This window comes from Tasmannia lanceolata, unplaced genomic scaffold (genome assembly GCF_043159265.1).
Source record: "Tasmannia lanceolata isolate RefF3 unplaced genomic scaffold, GAP_Taslan_0.1 ptg000037l, whole genome shotgun sequence".
Taxonomy (NCBI): domain Eukaryota; kingdom Viridiplantae; phylum Streptophyta; class Magnoliopsida; order Canellales; family Winteraceae; genus Tasmannia; species Tasmannia lanceolata.
Window position 1 is genome coordinate 55,150,001 of NW_027518714.1, and position 22,028 is coordinate 55,172,028.

Genomic DNA, 22,028 nt, shown 5'->3' on the forward strand with positions numbered 1-22,028 from the left:
CAAAGGTTTAGGATGATCCTATGTAGCTGATTTTTTGGGCACACCCGATCTATGCCAGGGCCTATCAAATGAATGTTTTGGATTATCCAAATAATGTGGACACACTGTGTTTTTTGGTTGGCGGACTAGAGAAGCTTCTCTAGTCGGCCGACTAGAAAAACTTTCCTCTCTCTCTCTCTCTCTCTCTCTCTCTCTCTCTCTCACACACACACACACACACACACACAGAGATGAGAAGAGAGTTCCTACTTCCCGGAGTAGATAACTTATCTGCTCCATGGGCTTAAAATACAGTGGGAGCCACATTGTTTGGGCGATCCAAAGCATTCATTTGATGGACCCTCACATAGAAAGGGTGTGCCCAAAAAATCAGCTCCATAGGATCATCCCAACCCTTCGATTTGTGGAGGCAAAAAATGGACAGGGGAGTTATGGCCGTTCAATCAGAGTAGGCCAGAAATCAGCACAATGAAAACAGACTAGTTTCACCATTTCTTTCATAACTCTCAAAATACTTAACTTTTAGAGTTAAGAAAGAAATTGTGAAACTCATCTGTTTTAGGCGTTCTAATTTTTGGCCTACTCTGATTGAACGGCCACAACCCACTCAATTCAACTCGGAATTCAATGAAATATGGATCCAATTGAACGTCTCGAAGTCTGGTTTCTAACGAAAGAAACGGCACTGAAAAATCCAAAGTATTTTGAGAGTTATGACGAAAATGGTGAAACTTGTCTTTTTTCGTCGTGTTGATTTCTGGCCTACTCTGATTGAATGGCCATAACTCACTCAATTCAACTCAGAATTCAGTGAAATTTGGACCCAATCGAACGTCTCAAAGTCTAGTTTCTAACGAAAGAAACACCCAAATAATCAGCTCCATAGGAACATCCCAACCCTTCGATTTGTGGAGGCAAAAATGGACGGGTATAAACATTCACAAATCTGTCCATTTTTTGCCTCCAGAAATCGAAGGGTTGGGATGATTCTATGGAGCTGATTTTTTGGGCACACCCTATCTATGTGAGGGCCCATCAAATGAATACTTTGGATCACCCAAACAATGTGGCCCCCACTGTATTTTAAGTCCGCGGAGTAGATAAGTTATCTACGAGTAGGAACTCTTCTCTCTCTCTCTCTCTCTCTCTCTCTCTCTATATATATATATATATATATATATATATAAGAACGGTTTCTACACACAAGTGTAGAGAAGTTATCTACACAGTAGCGTAAAATACAGTGGAGGGCATATTGTTTAGGTGGTCCAAACCATTCGTTTGATTGGCCCTCACATAGATAGGGTGTCCACAGAAAATCAGCTCCATAGGATCATCCCAACCCTACGATTTGTGGAGGTAAAATGGACGTGTATAAACCTTCACAAATCTGTCCATTTTTTGCCTCCAAGGTTCGAAGGGTTAGGATGATCCTATGGAGCTGATTTTTTGTGGACACCCTATCTATGTGAGAGCTAATCAAATGAATGCTTTGGATCACCCAAACAATGTGGGGCTCCACTGTATTTTAAGCTAGTGTGTAGATAACTTATCTACACTTGTGTGTAGAAACCGTTTTCTCTCTCTCTATATATATATAGATTATTTAGAAATATTAACTAATGATATCCTTCAATCGGTAGTAACAATGTAACATAAACCGTAGACATAAATAAAAAACTACCATTGGTCGACAATTTGGCAAGCAAACATAAGCCTCATACAGAAAGTAACATGCAAAACATACCTTTCTCTACATATCAGAAAGTAACATGCAGAACATAAACTGGGTATTCCAGCATACCTGTGCACCAAAATATGCAAGTTCAGCTGCCTCGTCAAATGTCAAATATGGTACAGGCTTCGCGTGCGGATAAATATTAGGATCACATGTCAAGACGCCATCTACATCCTTCCACACCTGTATGAATTAAAATCTAGAGTCAAATCTTCTTCATTTTTGAATGGCTATGGATTATGTTAGGAGGAAAGAGCTGGAAAACCCACGGTCGAGCTGGTCAGTAAAAGAGGGCACGGTAAAAAGGGTAATACAAACGATAGAAGTAACCCCTCCAAGGTGGAAAGAAAATAAAAAATCTCTAGGCCCGCCTTGGCTACCCCAGTTCTAGCTAACCTATTACCGTCACTATTTTCCGATCTTCCGATGTGATGGAAATAAATGGTCGATCCCGCCACTCGGTCTTGAATCTCATCAAACCAATAAGAAAATCTCCAAGAGATGGCATTGTTAAAGTATAAAAGATAAATAACGCTTTTCTCCAACAGCTTAAGCTATTGGAGAAGTTGGTAAGTAAACACGGTATCAGAGCCAAAGGTCTCGAGTTCAAGCCTCTCGGATAGCAAACAATCCACATGCAATGGTTGGCCCAAAGTGGGACCACATGTGCCACGTGTTTGCCAAGTGGGCCACACGTGAGGGGGAGTGTTAAAGTATAAAAGATAAATAACGCCTTTCTCCAACAGCTTAAGCTTTTGGAGAAGTTGGTAAGTTAACAGGCATGACTCCTCTTTAGCCACCTAATCACATTCAGGGAGTCTCCCTCCACAGTTACTTGATTCATGAGATTACCCACACTATCCAGATGCCCTAAAGGACTGCTCTAACCTCCGCATCGTTTTAATCTGTGATGCCAATTGGGCCTGAGAAAGCCCACCTCGTAGTCCCGTCCTCACCTGCCCACCTACTCCTTTTGGGCGTAGGTTCTCCATGCTAGACCCAACGACGTTGAGTTTCAGTTGTCTAGGACTAAGCAGGTCCCATCCCAAGGTGCACGTCAACACCTATACACTGCTAACACAAATCTCCCTCCAGTCATGCCATAGATCAAAGGTAGAGACAAACTTGAAGTTATGCAAAATCCTCACCCAGGAGAGTTAAGGTTATCACTTTCAAGAATATGAAATGGGAGCTTTTTACTAGACCTCTAAAGCCTCGGACATTTCTGTCATTCCATAGGACAACAAAACAAAGTCAAGGCGGGAGGAAATCAAATATCTCCAAGCGGGCCCGGTAAACCCATGGACAAGCCAAGCGGTCCGCCCCACTATTTGCTGATCTTGGAACGTGTTGGATTCTAATTGGAGATTCAGCTAGCGGGCCATGAATCTCATAAAAAAATCCGCAAACCTCCACAGAGGGAGGTGCAATCCGCTTAAATGATGACACTAAATTGATGAAATAAAATGAGATAATGTTAAAAGTCACTCAAGGACACTAAAAGAACACCAATGATGTGTGTCAGTGTGTGCATGCATGTTAGAACTTTACCTGAATCTCCCGTAAGCCTAAGGCTTTACCGATAGTTGTTGCTGTCAAATCACTGCCGCCCCTACCTAAAGTAGTAACGGCACCCGATTTCCATCCCTGCATTTTGCATTACATAACAAGATTTATAACTGGAACTAAAAGAAGTTAACTTAAGGTGAATATATGAAATAGATCAACTCAGAGAGATTATGTACGAAGCATATTGGCTGTAAAAGACCTTTCCGAGGAAGCCAGTAACGATTGGAATTGCAGGATCGGTTACCCAATCCTCATGCAACCTCTTTGCAACAGCAGGATAAGTTGCTTCCAAGATGTCCGCATTTGTAAAGTCGTCTGTGGTTATAAACCCAATTTCAAATGCATCATACTGCAAGATAAGGCAGTCGTGTAATTAGCTATCACCACATGTTAACATGCTTACTCACATGGACAACATAGAACAAGCAAATAGCTGAAGTACAAAAAAGGTAATGACAATTCTGTAACACAATGGTTATATGAATATAATACGTACGATATCAATATGAAATGCTAAAAATTACGAAAGGAGAAATAAGAATTGCAAATAGGTTAGGCACAAAGACAAAGTTCCAGTAGCTAATTCAGCGACAGTGCAAGTCTTGGTGAAGTTTGTCAAGCTGTTGATTTTAGGCGCACTTGTTTATGACAGTTTCAAATCATGAGCATACAGAAACAAACTGCCAGTACAAGTGAAAGTGTGAAACAAATGAAGATTTTCAGCACATTAGATACTCTTGAAAGCAGATTTTATGCATAAAATCAAAAGACGGAATTTCTGATCAAGCTTCTCCACTGATGCTATAATCTCTAGTCTGTTATGTCATGAATTTTAGGTGCATTTACAGATCATGGATTTTAGGTGCATTTACAGGTCACAAAATTTGAAATATGTGAACGAAGAGACCCTTAGCCACTAGTAGAGGGCCTATGCTGACCAATATAGATTGATTGTGGCATATTTTCCAGTTTACAAACTTTTGTAACAACTTCCACCATGACGTCATGCTTAGAATTGTTCAACAAATCAGCAGACCCAGAACCTGAAATTCTGCTCTAGTGGTGATAACCTCAATTCTATTACATTATGATCAGAGGACCAAACTTCATACTTATTGCACGAGAGAGAGAGAGAGAGATGGTGTGGGGGGGGCACATGTTGTGTGGCTAATAGATGGCCGTTCTGCAAAGAAGATAATTCTTGCATCCATATCATCCATCACAAGGTGGTGTCAATGGTGTGTACGTGGTCTTTCAGCAGTTTGGTCTTAAATGGGTCATTCCTAACCAAGGAAGCAGGATTCTTCCTTGGGAGCCTTCGATTCCCGCTTTCGATTCCCACTCTGGCAATCTTGAGCAGGATTCTTCCCTGGGAGCCTTCGATTCCCGCTTTCGATTCCCGTTTCAATTCCCGCTCTGGCAACCTTGTTCCTAACTCCACAGTCAAGCTTCTTGGTAGTTGGATAGCGAATCATATTGGGAACAAATATCAGATCCTTCGGTGTACGATGCCATGTGCCGTACTGTGGGAAATTGGAATGAAACAAACCAAGGATTTTTAGGAGCAATGACGGAGACCATCCTTGAACTTCATCAGCTGAGAGCATTATCCCCGGGAGCTTCTACAAGGCCTAGAAGCAAGTGTGGTCCACTAAACTATGTTCTCCATTCAAATTTCTCAAAAATTGTACACAGGACTGTAATTTTTGAAAGTTGACCACAGTCAAACTGCCCATCTGTGATTTTACAAGATTTCCACCGAAACCGAAATTTAAAACCTTGATTCCTCCACATAACAATTTGCTGCTCTTATCGATGAATAAGAGGAGATGTGATGCAGGAGCATTCCCTGGGCATTTTACGTCAGCCTCAATGTCTCCCTAGCGTAGGTTCTATTTTGGTTTCAGTAGTATTAATCATGTGGTGTCATGTTTGTATTTTCTTATTTTCATGTGTCTTTAGTTGGCATTTGCTTACTATGGGTAGTTAAGTCATTTCATATTGTAATGGGCTAGGATATAAAGCCTCATGATCTCTCATTTTTAGGACCTCTTAAAGATTTGAAATTTGGGAGAGAAATTTTCTCTTGTATCTCTTTTGTTTTTCTTGGGAAATTGGAATTGTAAGCTGTAGCTTTTTCTCAACTTCTCCTATCATTTCATCCCTTGTTGCATGCAAGGTTGTTACCGACGATTCTGCGCTTAATCCGATCTCGTGTGTCCCCACGCTCGAAGTAAGATCAAGAACCCTATCTTCTCCAAAATTCAACAAAAGAAAAAAAAAATTATAGATCCGATTTGATTTGTGCTTCTTCCGATTCTGTGCTCTACGTAATTGTAAGTAACAACCTTGCATGCAACAAGGGATGAAATGATAGGAGAAATTGAGAAAAAACTACAGCTTACAATTCCAATTTTCAAGAAAAACAAAAGAGATACAAGAGAAAATTTCTCTCCCAAATTTCAAATCATTAAGAGGTCCTAAAAATGAGAGATCATGAGGTTTTATATACTAGCCCATTACAATATGAAATGACTTAACTACCCCTAGTAAGCAAATGCCAACTAAAGACACATGAAAATAACAAAATACAAACATGACACCACATGACTCATACTATTAAAACCAAAATAGAACCTACACTAGGGAGGCATAGAGGCTGACGTAAAATGCCCAGGGGTGCTCCTGCATCAAACTCCCCTTCTTGAAAGAACTCGTCATCGAGTTCCCATCAGCCTCGTAGTGGAAGGGCTCTGCCGGGGTCAAAAATGTAGATGATCAACTCTCTCAGGGAGTAGTAATCTATAAAAGTCAATCCGCCTCATGCATCTCATTAAGAATCGATCATCTATGCAAATGTAGCCGTCAAGAAGGATAGGAGTCCATATCAAAACATGCATATGCTGAGAGTGGCAGTGGTATAGTGGTTCGTCATGAAAACCAGCTGTAATCCCACTAAATAAATCATCTGTATCGCGTGTAACGACTATAGGCAGCACCATCTCTATATGAACAACATCTGCCAAGCCTCTGTCTTTGCATGTGGGAAAGGTAATGTCATCTGTAATGTTTATGTGTGTTTGCTCCTCATCTTCAACTGTGCTCACTAACGGTGCGACAGACTCTGTCTCAACGTGCTCTGTCGTAACCTCAATATCATCATCATCGTTGGCTTCACTATCAAGGACAACAAGCCCACCACTAGTATCAACAACACCACGGGTGTCAAGCACGCCACCATCACTGTCTGGCTCTAAAATCATGGTTCCAACAACCTCTCGTGACTCAACCATTATCTCTTCCTCCCCTTCTTGTTCACTAGCCTCATCATCGGCCTCTAGGGGTGGAGATGTATGTGCATGTCGCTCGAGTCTTTGTAATTGCATGGTGAGAGAATCAAGATTATCTTTCTGTTTATGACGAGCCTCCCGTTCTCGGCGATGCTGGGCCAAGAATTTTTCCCATTGGTCCTCTTGGGCTCTCTCCTTATCACGTCGTCATCGATACTTTGTCGGAGCATAAATCCTCAACAAGCGATCATAGACACGCTCCCATCGGCGGAATGGAGGTTTGCCCAAGTCTCAATGCTCTCTTTCTATGAGCATCCACATAGACTCTGCACTTAGTGTGCCAGTCTCTCTGGCAAGCCGTAATGTCTCACGATGGTTGAAGCCATAGTATCTGTGATACGAATCAAGTGCTTCAGCCCAAATCATGAACTCAGTCTCAACATCACCATAGCCATAGTTGTGACGAACAAATGGTCGCTCCATAGATGGTTGTGTGGATCAATGCTCAATGTTGGAGTGGAGAGCAAATGACTTATTTCTTTAACTGCAATTCAGTTTAGTGCTGACATGAAACAAATTTCTTGTAGCTGGATTTTTTTTGTTGAAAATCAAAACCTGCAATGCAACCCTGAACTTCTGTTTTGAGAAACTGCTGCCACAAAATGTTCCCTTTGGTGGTGAAGATCCTAAGATGAAGTACGCCCTTAAGAGTTGTAGCGATATACACAAGATAAGCGGGGATACTGTCTCAAAATTCTCAGGTTCAGCTTCCTTAATTGCAGCAGCTGGTCCATATGCAATTCATCATGGAATTCTCAGCTGTCTTTACTTCATTCATACCCTTGATGCTTTCCATGCCCAACAACAACACTTGGTTGTTAATATGTACCAAAGAATATTCAATTTTGGGAATTAGACGGGTGCAAAGTCTTGAGACGGGATGAAGCAGCTCTGTGTGGTAACTGCAACAGATTTCTCCTTTGAAAGTGAACCTGCGCCTCTTCAACTCAAGCAGCCATTGCTATCAGTATTCTGGTGGCAGCACCTGTTAGAATTTAATTGAGATTCTGACCACAAAAGGAGATTTCAACTGATTCGTGTGGCTGGCTCTGAAGTCAACAGCTCAAATGACTTTGGGCCAAGTTTCTTGTAGATGATCGTATTGGACATTAACTATGCTCAGGTTAGAGCATCACAGAGGTGGCAGGTTCTTTTGGAAGTTTAATAATGTTCCAAAGTATTCAGTTAAGACTATTGTCTGTTTGTAGTGGCAACTTTCAGAACAATTTAGAAGCTCAAACCATAACCTGAGCTAAATCTATGAGCATTGTTCAGAGGCTTGGGAATCACCAAAATGTAGAAAGTGAACTGAGTCCCAGCTCAAAGTCCAAGGCTTATTGTGCTGCTGTTTACAAATTGAGAAAGTAAGAATCTGCTCTCATAGAACTCGATATCTCACAGTAGTTTTCCATTCAGATAATTCAAGGCCATTAAACATACATTCAGGCTTGAAAGTTAGTGGCAATTCTTTTAATCCAAAGAGGCTCCCTTACCAATTAAAGAAGTGTAACATGGCAGTCCTTTCATCTCAGAGATTTTAGATGGAGAACATCCGGCTTCAAGGTTTATACCACTTGATGCAAATAGCATGGGATGGAATTCATATTGAGGGGCTGTCTTTCAACGGAATTGATCAAACATGCTGTGTGTATTGGTTTAGACCATAACCCACACACATGGAAGTTCGAATTTCAGCAGCTATAACAAACCATGATGGTCTTTTGGCTGAATTCTTGTCCACCAAAGAATTGATAGTTAAGCCTAACCCCCTCTTGAGGATTTGACTAGCCTTTAAGACAAGCAAGGATGGTTTCTGAGGGCTCAGATGTCTATCAACTAAACAGTAAAAGACAACCTCAAGGGTGCCAAATAGGATTCCACATGCATTTCAACAAACAACACATATGCACTTGACAGAATAAAGTGTCATCTATGCAAAAGAAAGCCTTGGTTCCCTACAATTCTTGAAATTCCTCTAAGTGTTGAAAATGACCGTGACAGACATAGATCATGGAGTTCCTTTGTTTCAATCTCTTTGGAGCCAATCAACAAACACAAGGTGTGCAAATGATGGAAGCAACTCCAAAATGCACAATCAGGTCAAATTTACAAGAGAACCCTTCAGGAGGTGGCTTGCAAGTGATTTTAATCGTTAAAATTGGATAAAAACCAAGGAACTTTATAAGGGAATTTCCACCCAATTCATCCAATTAATTGGGAACGGTTTGGTCATAGCAGACCTATAGGCTTCGGTTCTGATTCTCTTCCATTCAGTTTCTTTGAGTGCTTCTTACAAACACAACACATCAAACAGTAACCTTGAAGGAAAAGTGCGCACATGCCTAAGAAACTCGCTTCCATTCAGTTTCTTTGAGTGCTTCTTACAAACACAACACATCAAACAGTAACCTTGAAGGAAAAGTGCGCACATGCCTAAGAAACAACACGAGATGTTTGTATGGAGCTCCCGATCTTAACATTTGCTGAAGTTAATGCTGTGAGATTTCTTTGGAAATCAAAGAAAATCTGTAGATCTGGAGTCCTATGTCAAATAACTGATGACAATTGATTCGAGTAATTTGTCTAGACGTCCAGATCTATGAAATTTGTAATGGATTCTCGTGATTAGGAATTGATTCCTTTATGCACTTCAGGAACCCCAAGTTTTAACACACTAAGAGTAGAAACCTCTTACCGGCTGTCAGATCCTAGGAATTTCTCTACTCAAGTTGTATGGAAGACAATAAGTGCTAATTTCTGCATCTTCCTTTCGACAATTATGCCGCTGTTCTAAAATTTTGGAGCCAGAGTCTCACAAAATTGATCAGCTAACAGAGATGAAATCGATGCTGGCACATTGATTGTAACTGCTTCGATCTGAGCTTGAAGCAGAGAATCAACTCTAAAAAAACTTCTACGGAAATTGAAGAACCTGAGATCTGTAATCAGATTTTATGTTCTTCTCCTCCAGAAATGGCAAGAACATAGAAATTCTCGCTCCTAGGCTCTGATACCAAATTGATGTAGAGCGCACAATCGGAAGAAGCACAAATCAAATCAGATCTATAATATTTTTTTTCTTTTTTTGAATTTTGGAGAAGATAGGGTTCTTGATCTTACTTCGAGCGTGGGGACACACGGGATCGGATCAAGTGCGGAATCGTCGGTAACAACCTTGCATTCAACAAGGGATGAAATGATAGGAGAAATTGAGAAAAAGCTACAGCTTACGATTTTAATTTCCCAAGAAAAACAAAGAGGTACCAAGAGAAAATTTCTCTCCCAAATTTCAAAACATTAAGAGGTCCCAAAAATGAGAGATCATGAGGCTTTATATACTAGCCCATTACAATATGAAATGACTTAACTACCCCTAGTAAGCAAATGCCAACTAAAGACACATGAAAATAAAAAAATACAAACAGACACGACATGACTAATACTACTGAAACCAAAATAGAACCTGCACTAGGGAGACATAGAGGCTGACGTAAGATGCCCAGGGGATGCTCCTGCATCAAGCTGTCAACAAGCAACCATTGAATTTTCATAACTTTAAGAATTTATGATTTAGAAATTAGAAGTTTTATGTGTGTGAGAAGTCCAAGTCTATTTTCGTGGGGCTATCTCCCCTATAATGTAATGCTTATTGTCTTGGAAATATGTGATAGAATGAAAGAACATTGAAGCTTGATTACATAAAGTTGATGAAAATTTTCGCCCATATTTTTCCCAATGTGAAGCTTGGAAAAGCCCCTTAAGGTCTAAAGATCTCAAGGATTCGCAAGGTGTGATGACATATGTTGGTGTGACTCCAACTATGTCTTCGATATTCTTTATCTCATCTCTACTTCACCTTATTTTATCCTTTTGTTTACCACCAAACCCTAGTTTCTCTTATATTCATGGGTTGAAAAACCCTAAATCAATGATCAAATTTTCACAAATCCTAATTTCGTATGCTTGGATTTGATTCTTTCTATACGGTCTGGAACTGATCTAGGCCATCAAAAGATAAAGACCTAGATTTCAAAAATTTTGGAAAACCCTATTCCTGTATTGTTGTTGCTAATTTTGAAGATCTAAAATCTGACCAGATCAATCCCTTCCATATCCGGAATTTTTATTTATTTTTTGAAATGGCAAATTGAATTCATTAAAAGAGAAAGGGGCCGAGATGGACCCCCAAATAATACAAGAGAAAGAACAAATACAAAGAAAGCAAGAAAACTCTCAAGAAGGAAGAAAGTCAAACCACTCCAACTCCAAACGGCTAACCCCACCCCTAGCCAGACAGTCTGCTTCCCCATTAGCAGATCTCCTCACATGATTGAAAGAAATAGCAGAACCCGAGATTAGATCGTCTATTTCATCAAGAATAGAAGAAAATCTCCATGGCGGCAACACCGATCCACGCAACCATCTAATCACATTAAGTGAATCACCCTCCACAATAGTACAATCCATACTCCCTCTATCAATCCTTTTAATTCCTTGATATGCCGCTGTCAACCATATCCGAATTTTTTAATTTAAACTTTTAGTGTCAATCGTGTTATCCTGTATCTATATTCCTTATTTTAGACCCTTCTAAAGCATCCTAAACCATCCCTCTCTTACCTCTTCTCCCCAAGTCGTCCCAAGTCAAGAAAGAGCATCAAGAGCATCTTGATTTATTTGGGCCCTTGTAAGGGTGGAGTTTTGGGGCATCCTGCTGTGTGTCTATAGGAATTGGGGTCTGCAATTAAGAGCTGGCCAAGTAGAAAGTCAAGAAATTCTATTTGGCGTCCACCACAAGCAGATGATACCAAACTTAAATTCGATAGGAATTCTATGGTCAACCTGGACCTGGAGGGAATGTAGGATGTGTTTAGATATGAAAAGGAAGAAATCTGAAAGTCTTTTTAGTTATAATTTGTGTATAAAAAAATCTCACAAGGCAACTCATGCTCTTTTATGGGCATTGGATCTTTGCTAAAGAGATGAGGGGAGGAGTATTGGAGGAAGAGGACTCGACTTATGTATTGGTGGGCTTCTATAATAACTCCAGCTTGCGAAGGACCAGCCATAGCCCTGATGAAAACAGTGACACAAGCAAAAATCCGTGATTCTTTTTTAGAGTACTTTAAAGAAGGCTAAATGGCTAACAATCTAGCTGATAGATTAGCTAAATGCTAAAGCATGTTTATGGACCTTCATATAGACTAGTCCAGCCCTTGATGTAAATTCTTTCTTCTCTTAATGCTTTTCAGTTATCTTCTCACCAAAAAAAAAAAAAAGGCTTTCTATCAGAAAGTAACAAATGGGCTGCTAGGAGTTGCAGAAGAATGAGATCTTAAACAATATTGCTCATCGAGCATGGTAGCTTACAGGAATCATTTCTCAAGTCTCATATCCATAGGAAAGTAAACCGCACTGTTGGAAAACATGCAAAGCGTGTGTTTGGGATCTCTATAGGTGCTTCTTTTTTGCAAGCTTTTGTTTTTCCAGACAAACGTTTAGCCCCAGTGTAGGTCTAACTGAGCCTATGTTTCATCAGTATGGGTACGTGTAGGAATCCGAGACAGAGATCAAGTGTTACATTCGGCAAACCTCAAAAACAAAGATTCATGGATTTGACAAAATATTTTAATTAATTCTCAAATTTTAACTTTTTTACATAACAATATGGTTTTAACAAGTAATATATTGAAACTTCAAATAAGTTAAGTAAATATAATATTTTATTTACTATTAGGATGGAATTGTAAAGTTGTATTAGTAGTCTTAAAAAAACAGATAAAAAAGATCTAGAAGTGTTGTAAAGAATCCTGAAGTATTGGAATCTGACACGTGTTCGACATAGATACTTTGCCCATTGAGAAGAATCTGTGTAACATAGACTGAGCTCTTGAATCCTCATTTTCTAATATTATATTCCTTTTTTAATGGCAATACTATATTCATTTTACAAGTAGAAAGACTCATGTCCAGTGTCCATCTTTTTCTTGCAACAGGAGGTGCATAATAATGATACCGAATCCATAAGATGTTGCTGGTGGCCTGACACTATGACAATTACTTGTGAGCCAGTTAGATGCTGCTGATGGATCGGCAGTTACTCGTGAACTAGCTACTGCAAGCCAACAAAATGGGTTTACGATAAGTTTCAATTTTCAACATATAGGGAAAATTAAGAGGTTTTTCATGGCTAAGATAGTTTAAGGAGAAAAACTAACATTCCAAGTACGATGGCATTAACCAGAATATAACATTTGAAACATACATTAGCATTGAATTTTTAGAATCACAATCAATCGATACTCGCAGACACCTGGGAAAAAAAAATTAAATACCATGTGAACGGATTTTTGGAAACTCATATCTTGTTCGGTTGTTCCTCTCATCCATATTATGTCCAGTGTACAAGTCAATTAACTACTTCAGATTATCATCAATAAGTCTATTGGTCCAGAAGTAACAACCATTCATACAATATACTTCCATTTCAGAAAACAAACAAATAGGTTTTACTTTATCAGAAGCCTTATATGCATCCAGGAAATCAGGGTTGAATCGTGACCCTTACAAACTATACTGCAAAGAGAACACGGCTCAACCATGTAAACATATTTTTGATGAAAATATCACCACTGGTTATCATTAATAAACAACTTACTCAGGCATATGGGGCTTAAAACAAGTAAGCAAAAAAGAACATACTTGGCGGGCTTTAACACCAATTTTATTCAAATACGCCGCAAAAATCCTCGTGGACATACACTCCCCAAATGAAACTAAATAGTCTCTTGTTTGGAGAGTGAGTTCTTTCAGCAAAGAGATTCCTTTCAGAAGCTGCTCTAATCCATCAAGATGCACTACAAAATAGTTCACAAGCACAAGTGCAAAAACCTTTATGTTATATTCATAAATCCAATAGAAACAATTAAACATGAATAGCCGTACAGTAGAGGAGACTGAAATTAAAAACTACATAAGGAGTTCAAGTAGTTTCCAAGGATTGTGCACATAGGACACAAAAAACGATACAATTAATCAAAACAATAAAAAGAGATGGAATTTTCACTGCAGATCATTCATGTAAAGACAAGAATTTCAAATCAGGGGATGGCAAGAAAAATGCGAAATGATATTAAGGTGGAAGGCAACAATTAAGCTTTATATGGCTGCTTAACATTCTAGTGGTTAAGGACATAAATTCCCAAATTCATTCATAGTGGAATATACATGAATTCCAAACTTCTCCATTATAAAGGATTAAATGACCTGCATTAAAGATATTATATCATTTGTAAACTAAGCTTTATAACACATTGTAATATACCAGTTTTGATTGAATGGAAATGAAAGTGATACACCACTCTTCTCCCTTACATCTTCTCCCTTCTATTCTCCTTCTCTCCTCGTTTCCCTTTCATTGCATATTCAGATTTCACTAGATCTTCTGAACAGACTTTGCAAGCCAGTAACTAATCCAGCAATTTTTAATAAAAAATGAGTGGGAAGAAAGGAAAGAAGTTGGAGGACCCTGCAGACTATAGAGGTATGGTAGGTGCATTGCAATGCCTTACATCATTGTTTTGAAAATCTTACGATTTGCGATTCAAATCTTACGAACCAAATCAAATCTTATGGATTTTAATTTGAATCACATGATTAAATCTCAGTTTCTATGAATCTTGAGATTTTTTATTGAATCTTACGATTCTATCATATATCTTACGATTCGTACAATTTGCCCAAATTGAGTTTCCTGTAAAAGAACATAGGACTTCCTTTTGAAAGTCCCCATTTCCCTTCTGCATCAGAAGAACCCCTCGAAAACCCTATCGTGGGAAGGAAGAAAACAAAGGAGGAAGTGGAGTTCGAACGAATTAAACCAATTAAGCAGAGTGCATGTGCTTGAAGGCATTACTTACATTGAGGGAGACAACTATAATGAGGACACAATCTGCCAGTTTGTTTATAATTGATATTTGTCATTTGATGTTTGAGACTTTGAGAATTGATATCATTTATTATTTTTAAGATTATTACCCAATATGTACGGGTTAAGATGAGAAATAGATGATAGTACGTGACAAGTTTGTTAGTAAGCAATTCGTATTATGATATTAAATAACTAATCATGGTAGTTTCTATTTAAATTAATGAATTTTGATTAAAAAATGAATAATTAGCTATTTTATTATTCTCTCATTTGCTTATAACTTTATATATTTTTAATATATAATATATATATATAAATATATGAATAATTAGCTATTTTATTATTCTCTCATTTGCTTATAACTTTATATATTTTTAATATATAATATATATATATATATATATATATATATATAATATCTAAATGAATCTTATGATCTACGAAACGATTTACGATCCGATACGATTCGACCCCTATTACGATTTACGATTTGATTCCAATTTTTAAAACATTGCATTTACCAGAGATGATATGCAGTAAATCAGGTCTCTAAAACCCGACCCTCATCAAACCGACCGAAAAAGCACTGGGTCAGGTTTAGAAATGGTGGGTCTTGGGTCGGGTCGGTTTTCACATTTAAAAACTCAATGCCATCTCGGGTCGGGTTTAAAGAGAAAAAAAAAAAACAACCCGAGCGTGTTTTATCGTGCATACTTTATACTTTATAGAATTAACCTTGTGTATACTTTATAGACTTAACCTAAGCCTTTTGCCGACTAACAAGTAAAAGGCATACTTTCTAATCTCCAAAACCACGTACAAGAGAGAGGGTATAAAACCCCTAAAAACCCTACTTTCCCATTTTTGAAACTGGGTATGCGAGAGAGAGAGAGAGAGAGAGAGAGAGAGAGAGAGAGAGAGCCATTTCTTCTTGCGAAAAACGAGAGGGAGCCATTTCTTCTTGCAAAAAACGAGAGAAAACATCTGACTCTCGGAACATCTCTACCCTTTCCTCTTGAGATAAGCAGTTTTTTCCCTAAACTTTATCTGCCTCTCTTTTATTTCATAGGGGTATTTGGATTTCTAGGTTTTACAAATGGTTTGTCAGTGGGTATTTGAATTTCTGGTTTTGGTTACGGTTTGAGAAGGCATAATTGAAAGATAGACTACATTTGAGAAGGCATGTTTGAAAGTGAAATTAACAAATTCAATAAAAAATGTGGCAAGCAGATGGAAAGGTCAGATCAATCTCTGTTTTTAAGAAGAGATGATGCCCAAACACCCTTTGTTTTGATATTTTTTTTGAATAAAGTAGCCAAATATCATTAAAAAAGATAGCGACCGAGATGGTCAATACAACAAGTAAAAGGGAAGGAGAGAGAAAAAAAACAAAATAAAATAACTAAAATACAACAAAGCCATTAAGGAGGGAGCTCATCATAAAGCGCCAACACCTCTAGCGGAACACCCGCTCTAGCCAAGCCATCCGCAACCTCATTAGCCGACCGACGGATATGCTCAAATTCGAACCACTTACACTTAGCTAAATCATCCATCTCATCAAATAAATCATCAAATCTCCAAGGAGGCTTTCGAGGACCATTTAGCCAACGGATAACATTGGCAGAATCTCCCTCCACAATAACCTTTTCCCACCCCTTTGTTTTGATATTGGCACTTCTTTATTTTATACTTCTCTTTTGGTTGCTGACATGTTGCTTGCTAGAAAAGGGAACTGGCAAATGCAACGAGAAAACTGAGAAATAAGGAGTGGAGTGCCAATATCTATACAACAGACCCGGGATATCATCCTTATTATATTAGTGACTTTGAAGAATCCAGCCCTACTCATTTGAGCAACGTGTTGTTAGAATTTTCAAATGGAGGGGGGTTGTTGACTTAGAAGTTTCAGGACTGCACGAAACGCGTTGGATGTACCAATCGAAAACATGCAGCTGTACTGAGATTTTGTTAGAATTTTATAGGGTCTGTGATTACCTGCATGTATTTTATATGATGCCTACATCTACTTGCACATATTTTTCAAAAGGGATTTGATAGTGTCCATCACAGAAGGTATTTCGCGGAGCGGCGCTGTTGTGGCTGCTCTCTCACTCAACAGACACTCCACGAAATGCCTTCTAGATGGACGCTAGAAAATCCCTTTCCAAAAATTATAATGAGCCTACCTTGTTTGAAGATCCAAACCATTCTTTTGCTTTGACCATGGTTTGAAATTTTGGTTTCGATACCGGTTTCAAACCCCCTGGAAAACGAAATTTCGGCCGAAATCTGGAGAAACAAAGAAAACAATATTTTATTTGATATAAAATTTCAGCCGAAATAAAATAATTTTAAAAAAACAGGTTTTTTGGGTGAAATTTCAGAAAAAATGAAATTTCGGCCAAAATAAAATACCCTTTCGGGTAAGTGTGATTTCGGTGTCGGTCTCCACCGAAATCCGAAATTTCAGATTTCGGTCAAAATTTAAAACCTTGGCTTTGACACAACGTAAATAGGTTGGGTCCCATAAATCATCTCCAAAGGATGCCCTGGAACATTATAGACTCTACATTGCATTTTCTGGGAATTTTTTCCTCTAGATCCGAACAGCCCCTAAAAGACTCCTTCATCTTCCTCGATGTCCAAAAATGCATGTGGCGGCTTCTGTGGAATTCAAGAATTAAAAATTCAGTAAGAACTATTTTATTTTCATTTATTATTACGTGTTTACTAGAGCATGATGGACCTCCCTAGATCTGCAATGGGGAGCTTTGAGATGTGATTTATTCGGTATCCTAGTATTCTTTTTAGTTGATATTTTCTTCTGTTTTTGGGTTTCAAGCTAGGTGGCATGTCCTCCTCTTGTATTTTTTTGTCTAATTATTAATAAAATTTAAGGTGCCGGCCTAGGTTCCTAGTTAAATTTCGGGTTAAAAAATGTTTATTAGAGCATGACACCCTTGATTTGAAATGACGTATTACATGACTGATAAAATAACATACAAGCATAAAGCAAAATTTGCACAAGACAGGGTCAAATCTGTTAAAATAATACATTGAATTAGACACCAAAATGGAATATTTACACATCTCCAGTTTGATTTGACTAATAAAAAAGGAAATAGGACCCAGGAAAACTACAGATCCTTACCAGAAATAGTGGACCTATCTACTCCAAGCTCATCAATGGTCCTGAACATATCAAGGAACAAAACCCATGGATAAGAATAGTGTTGAAATGCATTTAAATCAGTACAAAACTAGAAGTGAGATCTTACTTAAGATGCAGGTCTTTTATGAAGCTCAACTCATCCATGTCCGATACCCTAGAAGCACCACAACTGACAGCCTTTTCCCCTGCCTAAGACACCCACCATGAAATTTTAAACACCAAAAAGAATCCTTAATAAAGGGAAAAAAAAAACAACACCCACCTGTAGAATCTTGTTTGTCGTCTTCCCCATCGCAGAGAGAACAATTACAGGCCTTTCTTCAGGAAAGCTAAGAATAAGATCAGCAACCTCTCTCACTCTTTCAGCCGATGCAACTGACGAACCACCGAATTTCATTACACATGTAAACTGGCCTACATTTCCATCAGCCCTTTCCTTCCCAGTCTCAGCCTTCTCAACTAAAGCAACCGCTCTTTTCTCACTGCTAATTTTCAAAACTCTCCTTCCACAAGCAACACGTCTCCTCCTACATAAAAATCTAGGGTCTGGAGCTACGGATACTGTGAATTGAAGTCGCCTTGAAGAAACCAAGCATGAAGAACACTTCCTTAATCCAATATAAGGGGTTTCAACACCACTGAAACGCAAGGTAGACGCCGCCATGATACAAAAGCCGAAGTGACTATTTCTGCAGATCTGGTATCAGGGAGAGCTATTTCGACAAATAAGGTAATGTAGGATTTCTTCGCAGCTAGAAAATGGTAAAATGAGCTTAATCTAGCCTCCTCTACAACTCTAGTCCAAATCTTCAATGTTCTAGGCTCAAAACAGGTTCTTTTGTTTAACTTCTTCAAGCTAAAACCTAAATATAAGCAGATTTGCTCAAATTAGCTTGATCTAAGACACTTACTGTAAATTCTGCCATTAATTCAAGCAATGCACATGCCAACACCAAAAAAAAAGGGGGGGAAAAACACAAAACAGACAGATTACAACAAGGAACAGAACCTAAACTTAAAAAAAAACCCTAGAAATCTGAAAAGTAAAGTACCAAAAGCTTGAAAAGAAAGGAAAAGGACGAAAGCTAGGGTTTTGGTTTTCTTTTTCCTTACTTTCCTCTCGTGTTTCCTTCCTTTTGAATAACCGTGGGAGCTCTTGAAGGAATGCGAGGGTTTCAGTATGGTAAAGGCGCAGACACACAGAGATTGTAAGCAGACAAGGGTTTGAGTATTTATAGTAAACGAGCGGAGAGAGTGCATGAGAGGCGTATTATAGCAGAATGCCCTAGCTTTTGTCCTTTTCAATTACGGTAATCGGACCGTTCATCGTCTGTGGGCCCGTAATAATTGTTAGAGAATTTTTTCAGATCTTCGCCTGCCATTTAAGAACACGTGTTTTTTAGTTTGAGTAGAATTTTCTACGAGCCTTCTAAATTCCAGAAATTTGAACGAAGACTAACCTTTTTTAAAATACCAGGGGGTCTGGATGTAGGGAAAAGCCTGTTTTTTTTTTTACTTCTCTAGAGTTTATTTTTAGGGATTTGCTAGGAAATTTCGTGGGAAGCCAATTTAAAGTCAGTTTTGCAGGACAGAACAGCCACACAAGCTCACTTTTCAGCAAATTTTGTCTTCACATGAGGTGGCTGCTCTCTAATACAAAAGTTTTTGTGAGCCGTTTAAATAGCTTTCGGTGAAATGGCCTAGCAAATTAAAAGAAAGAGAAATGCTAAACTGAAGGATGCACTTACAATAACCCAGATCCCAAGAGTGCCTCATTGGATCCACATCTTCAGCCGCAATAACAAAGGCATTGGAAATACAAAATTAAAAGAATGATAAGTGAGGCAGAAATTCAAACATGCCTTCTCAAATGTAGTCTATCTTTCAAGCATGCCTTCTCAAACCATAACCAAAACCCGAAATTCAAATACCCACTGACAAACCATTTGTAAAACCTAGAAATCCAAATACCCCTATGAAATAAAAGAGAGGCAGATAAAATTTAGGGAAAAACCTGCTTATCTCAAGAGGAAAGGGTAGAGATGTTCCGAGAGTCGGATGTATTCTCTAGTTTTTCGCAAGAAGAAATGGCTCTCTCTCTCTCTCTTACCCAGTTTCAAAAATGGGAAAGTAGGGGTTTTAGGGGTTTTATACCCTCTCTCTTGTACGTGGTTTTGGAGATTAGAAAGTATGCCTTTTACTTGTTAGTCGGCAAAAGGGTTAGGTTAAGTCTATAAAGTATACACAAGGTTAATTCTATAAAGTATAAAGTACGATAAAACACGCTCGGGTTGTTTTGTTTTCTCTTTAAACCCAACCTGAGATGGCATTGAGTTTTTAAATGTGAAAACCGACCCGACCCAAGACCCACCATTTCTAAATATGACCCAAGCTTTTTCGGTCGGTTTGATGACAGTCGGTTTTAGAGACCTGATTTACTGCATATCATCTCTGGTAAGTGCAATGTTTTAAAAATTGGAATCGAATCGTAAATCGTAATAGAGGTCGAATCGTATCGGATCGTAAATCGTTTCGTAGATCATAAGATTCATTTAGATATAATATATAAATTCATTAAGAACTATTTTATTTTCATTTATTATTGCAAAACGATGTCCAAAAATGCATGTGGCGGCTTGTGGAATTTAAGAATTAAAAATTTAGTAAGAACTATTTTATTCAGCACAAACAGAGAGCACTAAGAACAACTTTACAGAAAAGAAGGATTTTCTTTTCTAAATGCTAATCAAATCCACCATTTCTTTTACTCCCCTAAGCTCCTTTACTCAAGAGGGTGTCCTTTTTCTTTTGACTCGTCTAACCAGTGGTGGGGCTGTTAATAGTAAGCCAGATCAATTTACTAAATGAGACTAAAAATTATCATGAACATCTATCAATTCGAGGCCCACGTATGAACGTGTATATGCAATGAACACCGTAGATCATAGAGAAGCCTGACATTTTTTATGAATTTTTTATTTTATAAGCTTAAAAACTCGGGTTGGGTCAGGTTGGACTCGGGTCGGGTTGGTAAAATGGGTTCGGGTTGGGTTAACCTCTTCGAGTTGGAAAGCGGTCCGGGTCGTATTCAGGTTGGTAAAATGGGTTCCTCGGTCAGGTCGGGTCGGGTCGGCCTCAACCCGGCGCAACCCAACCCGAGTTGCACCCTAATAATGACAAAATCCCCCCAATTATTCCCGTAAAAATTTCATAATTCGGTAATCCAAATCCCATTGCCTATTATATGGTGGTTTGTAAAAAGAGAAAAGTGTTCCAGCGCTGGGAGCTTCCCTACGCTTTAGTGGCTTATAAAGCCTCCCATTGGTTCGTATAGCAGGTCCACCTTTGCAGGTCCACAAAAAGTGACAAATGACGAGGCTTTATAAGCCACAAAAGGGGTTTAAATAGCAGGAACACTTTCCGCAAAAAAGGTCCATCTCCCAAGTCCCATACTTAAAAACAAAACATTAGAGATTTGCCCACCCAAAACCTTTGCCCATGAAACTTGACCCCATGAAACTTGAACCCAACCAAGGCTATTTTTGGGTCGGGTCGATGCGGGTCGGGTAAAACCCGGCTCGAGTTGCAGCCCTAGTAAAGGCACACACAGAGAGAGATTTTAAGCAGACAAGGGTTTCAGTATTTATAGTAAACGAGCGGAGAAAGTGCACGAGAGGCGTATTCTAGCAGAATGCCCTAGCTTTTCGTCCTTTTTCAATTACGGTAATTGGACCGTTCATCGTCTGTGGGCCCGTAAGAACACGTTTTTTGAGTTTGAGTAGAATTTTCTACGAGCCTTCTAAACTCCAGAAATTTGAACGAAGACTAACCTTTTTAAAATACCAGGGGGTCTGGATGTAGGGAAAAGCCTGTTTTTTTTTTAACTTCTAGAGTTTATTTTTAGGGATTTGCTAGGAAATTTCGTGGGAAACCAATTTAGAGTCAGTTTTGCAGGGCAGAACAGCCACACAAGCTCACTTTTCAGCAAATTTTGTCTTCACATGAGGTGGCTGCTCTCTAATACAAAAGTTTTTGTGAGCCGTCTAAATAGCTTTCGGTGAAATGGCCTAGCAAATTAAAAGAAAGAGAAATGCTAAACTGAAGGACGCACTTACAATAACCCAGATCCCAAGAGTGCCTCACTGGATCCACATCTTCAACCGCAATAACAAAGGCATTGGAAATACAAAATTAAAAGAATGATAAGTGAGGTTGAGTGAGGTGGATATAATGGATTCCCTCTCAGATGACCCAATTCTCCATGAC

The 22,028-nt window shown here is 38.7% G+C and overlaps 1 protein-coding gene across 2 annotated transcripts in view; it reads right to left on the reverse strand.

Moving 5' to 3' along the window:
• LOC143862533 (aspartokinase 2, chloroplastic-like) overlaps nt 1–19,023 on the reverse strand; it is a 30,872-nt gene extending 11,849 nt beyond the window's left edge. For both annotated transcript variants that reach the window (XM_077373607.1, XM_077373606.1), the window contains exons 1-8: nt 18,876–19,023; nt 18,025–18,625; nt 17,869–17,951; nt 17,742–17,782; nt 13,360–13,514; nt 3,507–3,656; nt 3,290–3,385; nt 1,805–1,921 (exon numbers count right to left, since the gene is read on the reverse strand). In XM_077373607.1, coding sequence (XP_077229722.1) covers nt 1,805–1,921; nt 3,290–3,385; nt 3,507–3,656; nt 13,360–13,514; nt 17,742–17,782; nt 17,869–17,951; nt 18,025–18,426 — 1,044 coding nt within the window. In that variant the 5' untranslated portion in view covers nt 18,427–18,625; nt 18,876–19,023. The remainder of the gene's footprint in view (nt 1–1,804; nt 1,922–3,289; nt 3,386–3,506; nt 3,657–13,359; nt 13,515–17,741; nt 17,783–17,868; nt 17,952–18,024; nt 18,626–18,875) is intronic.
• Nucleotides 19,024–22,028: the final 3,005 nt, after the last annotated feature.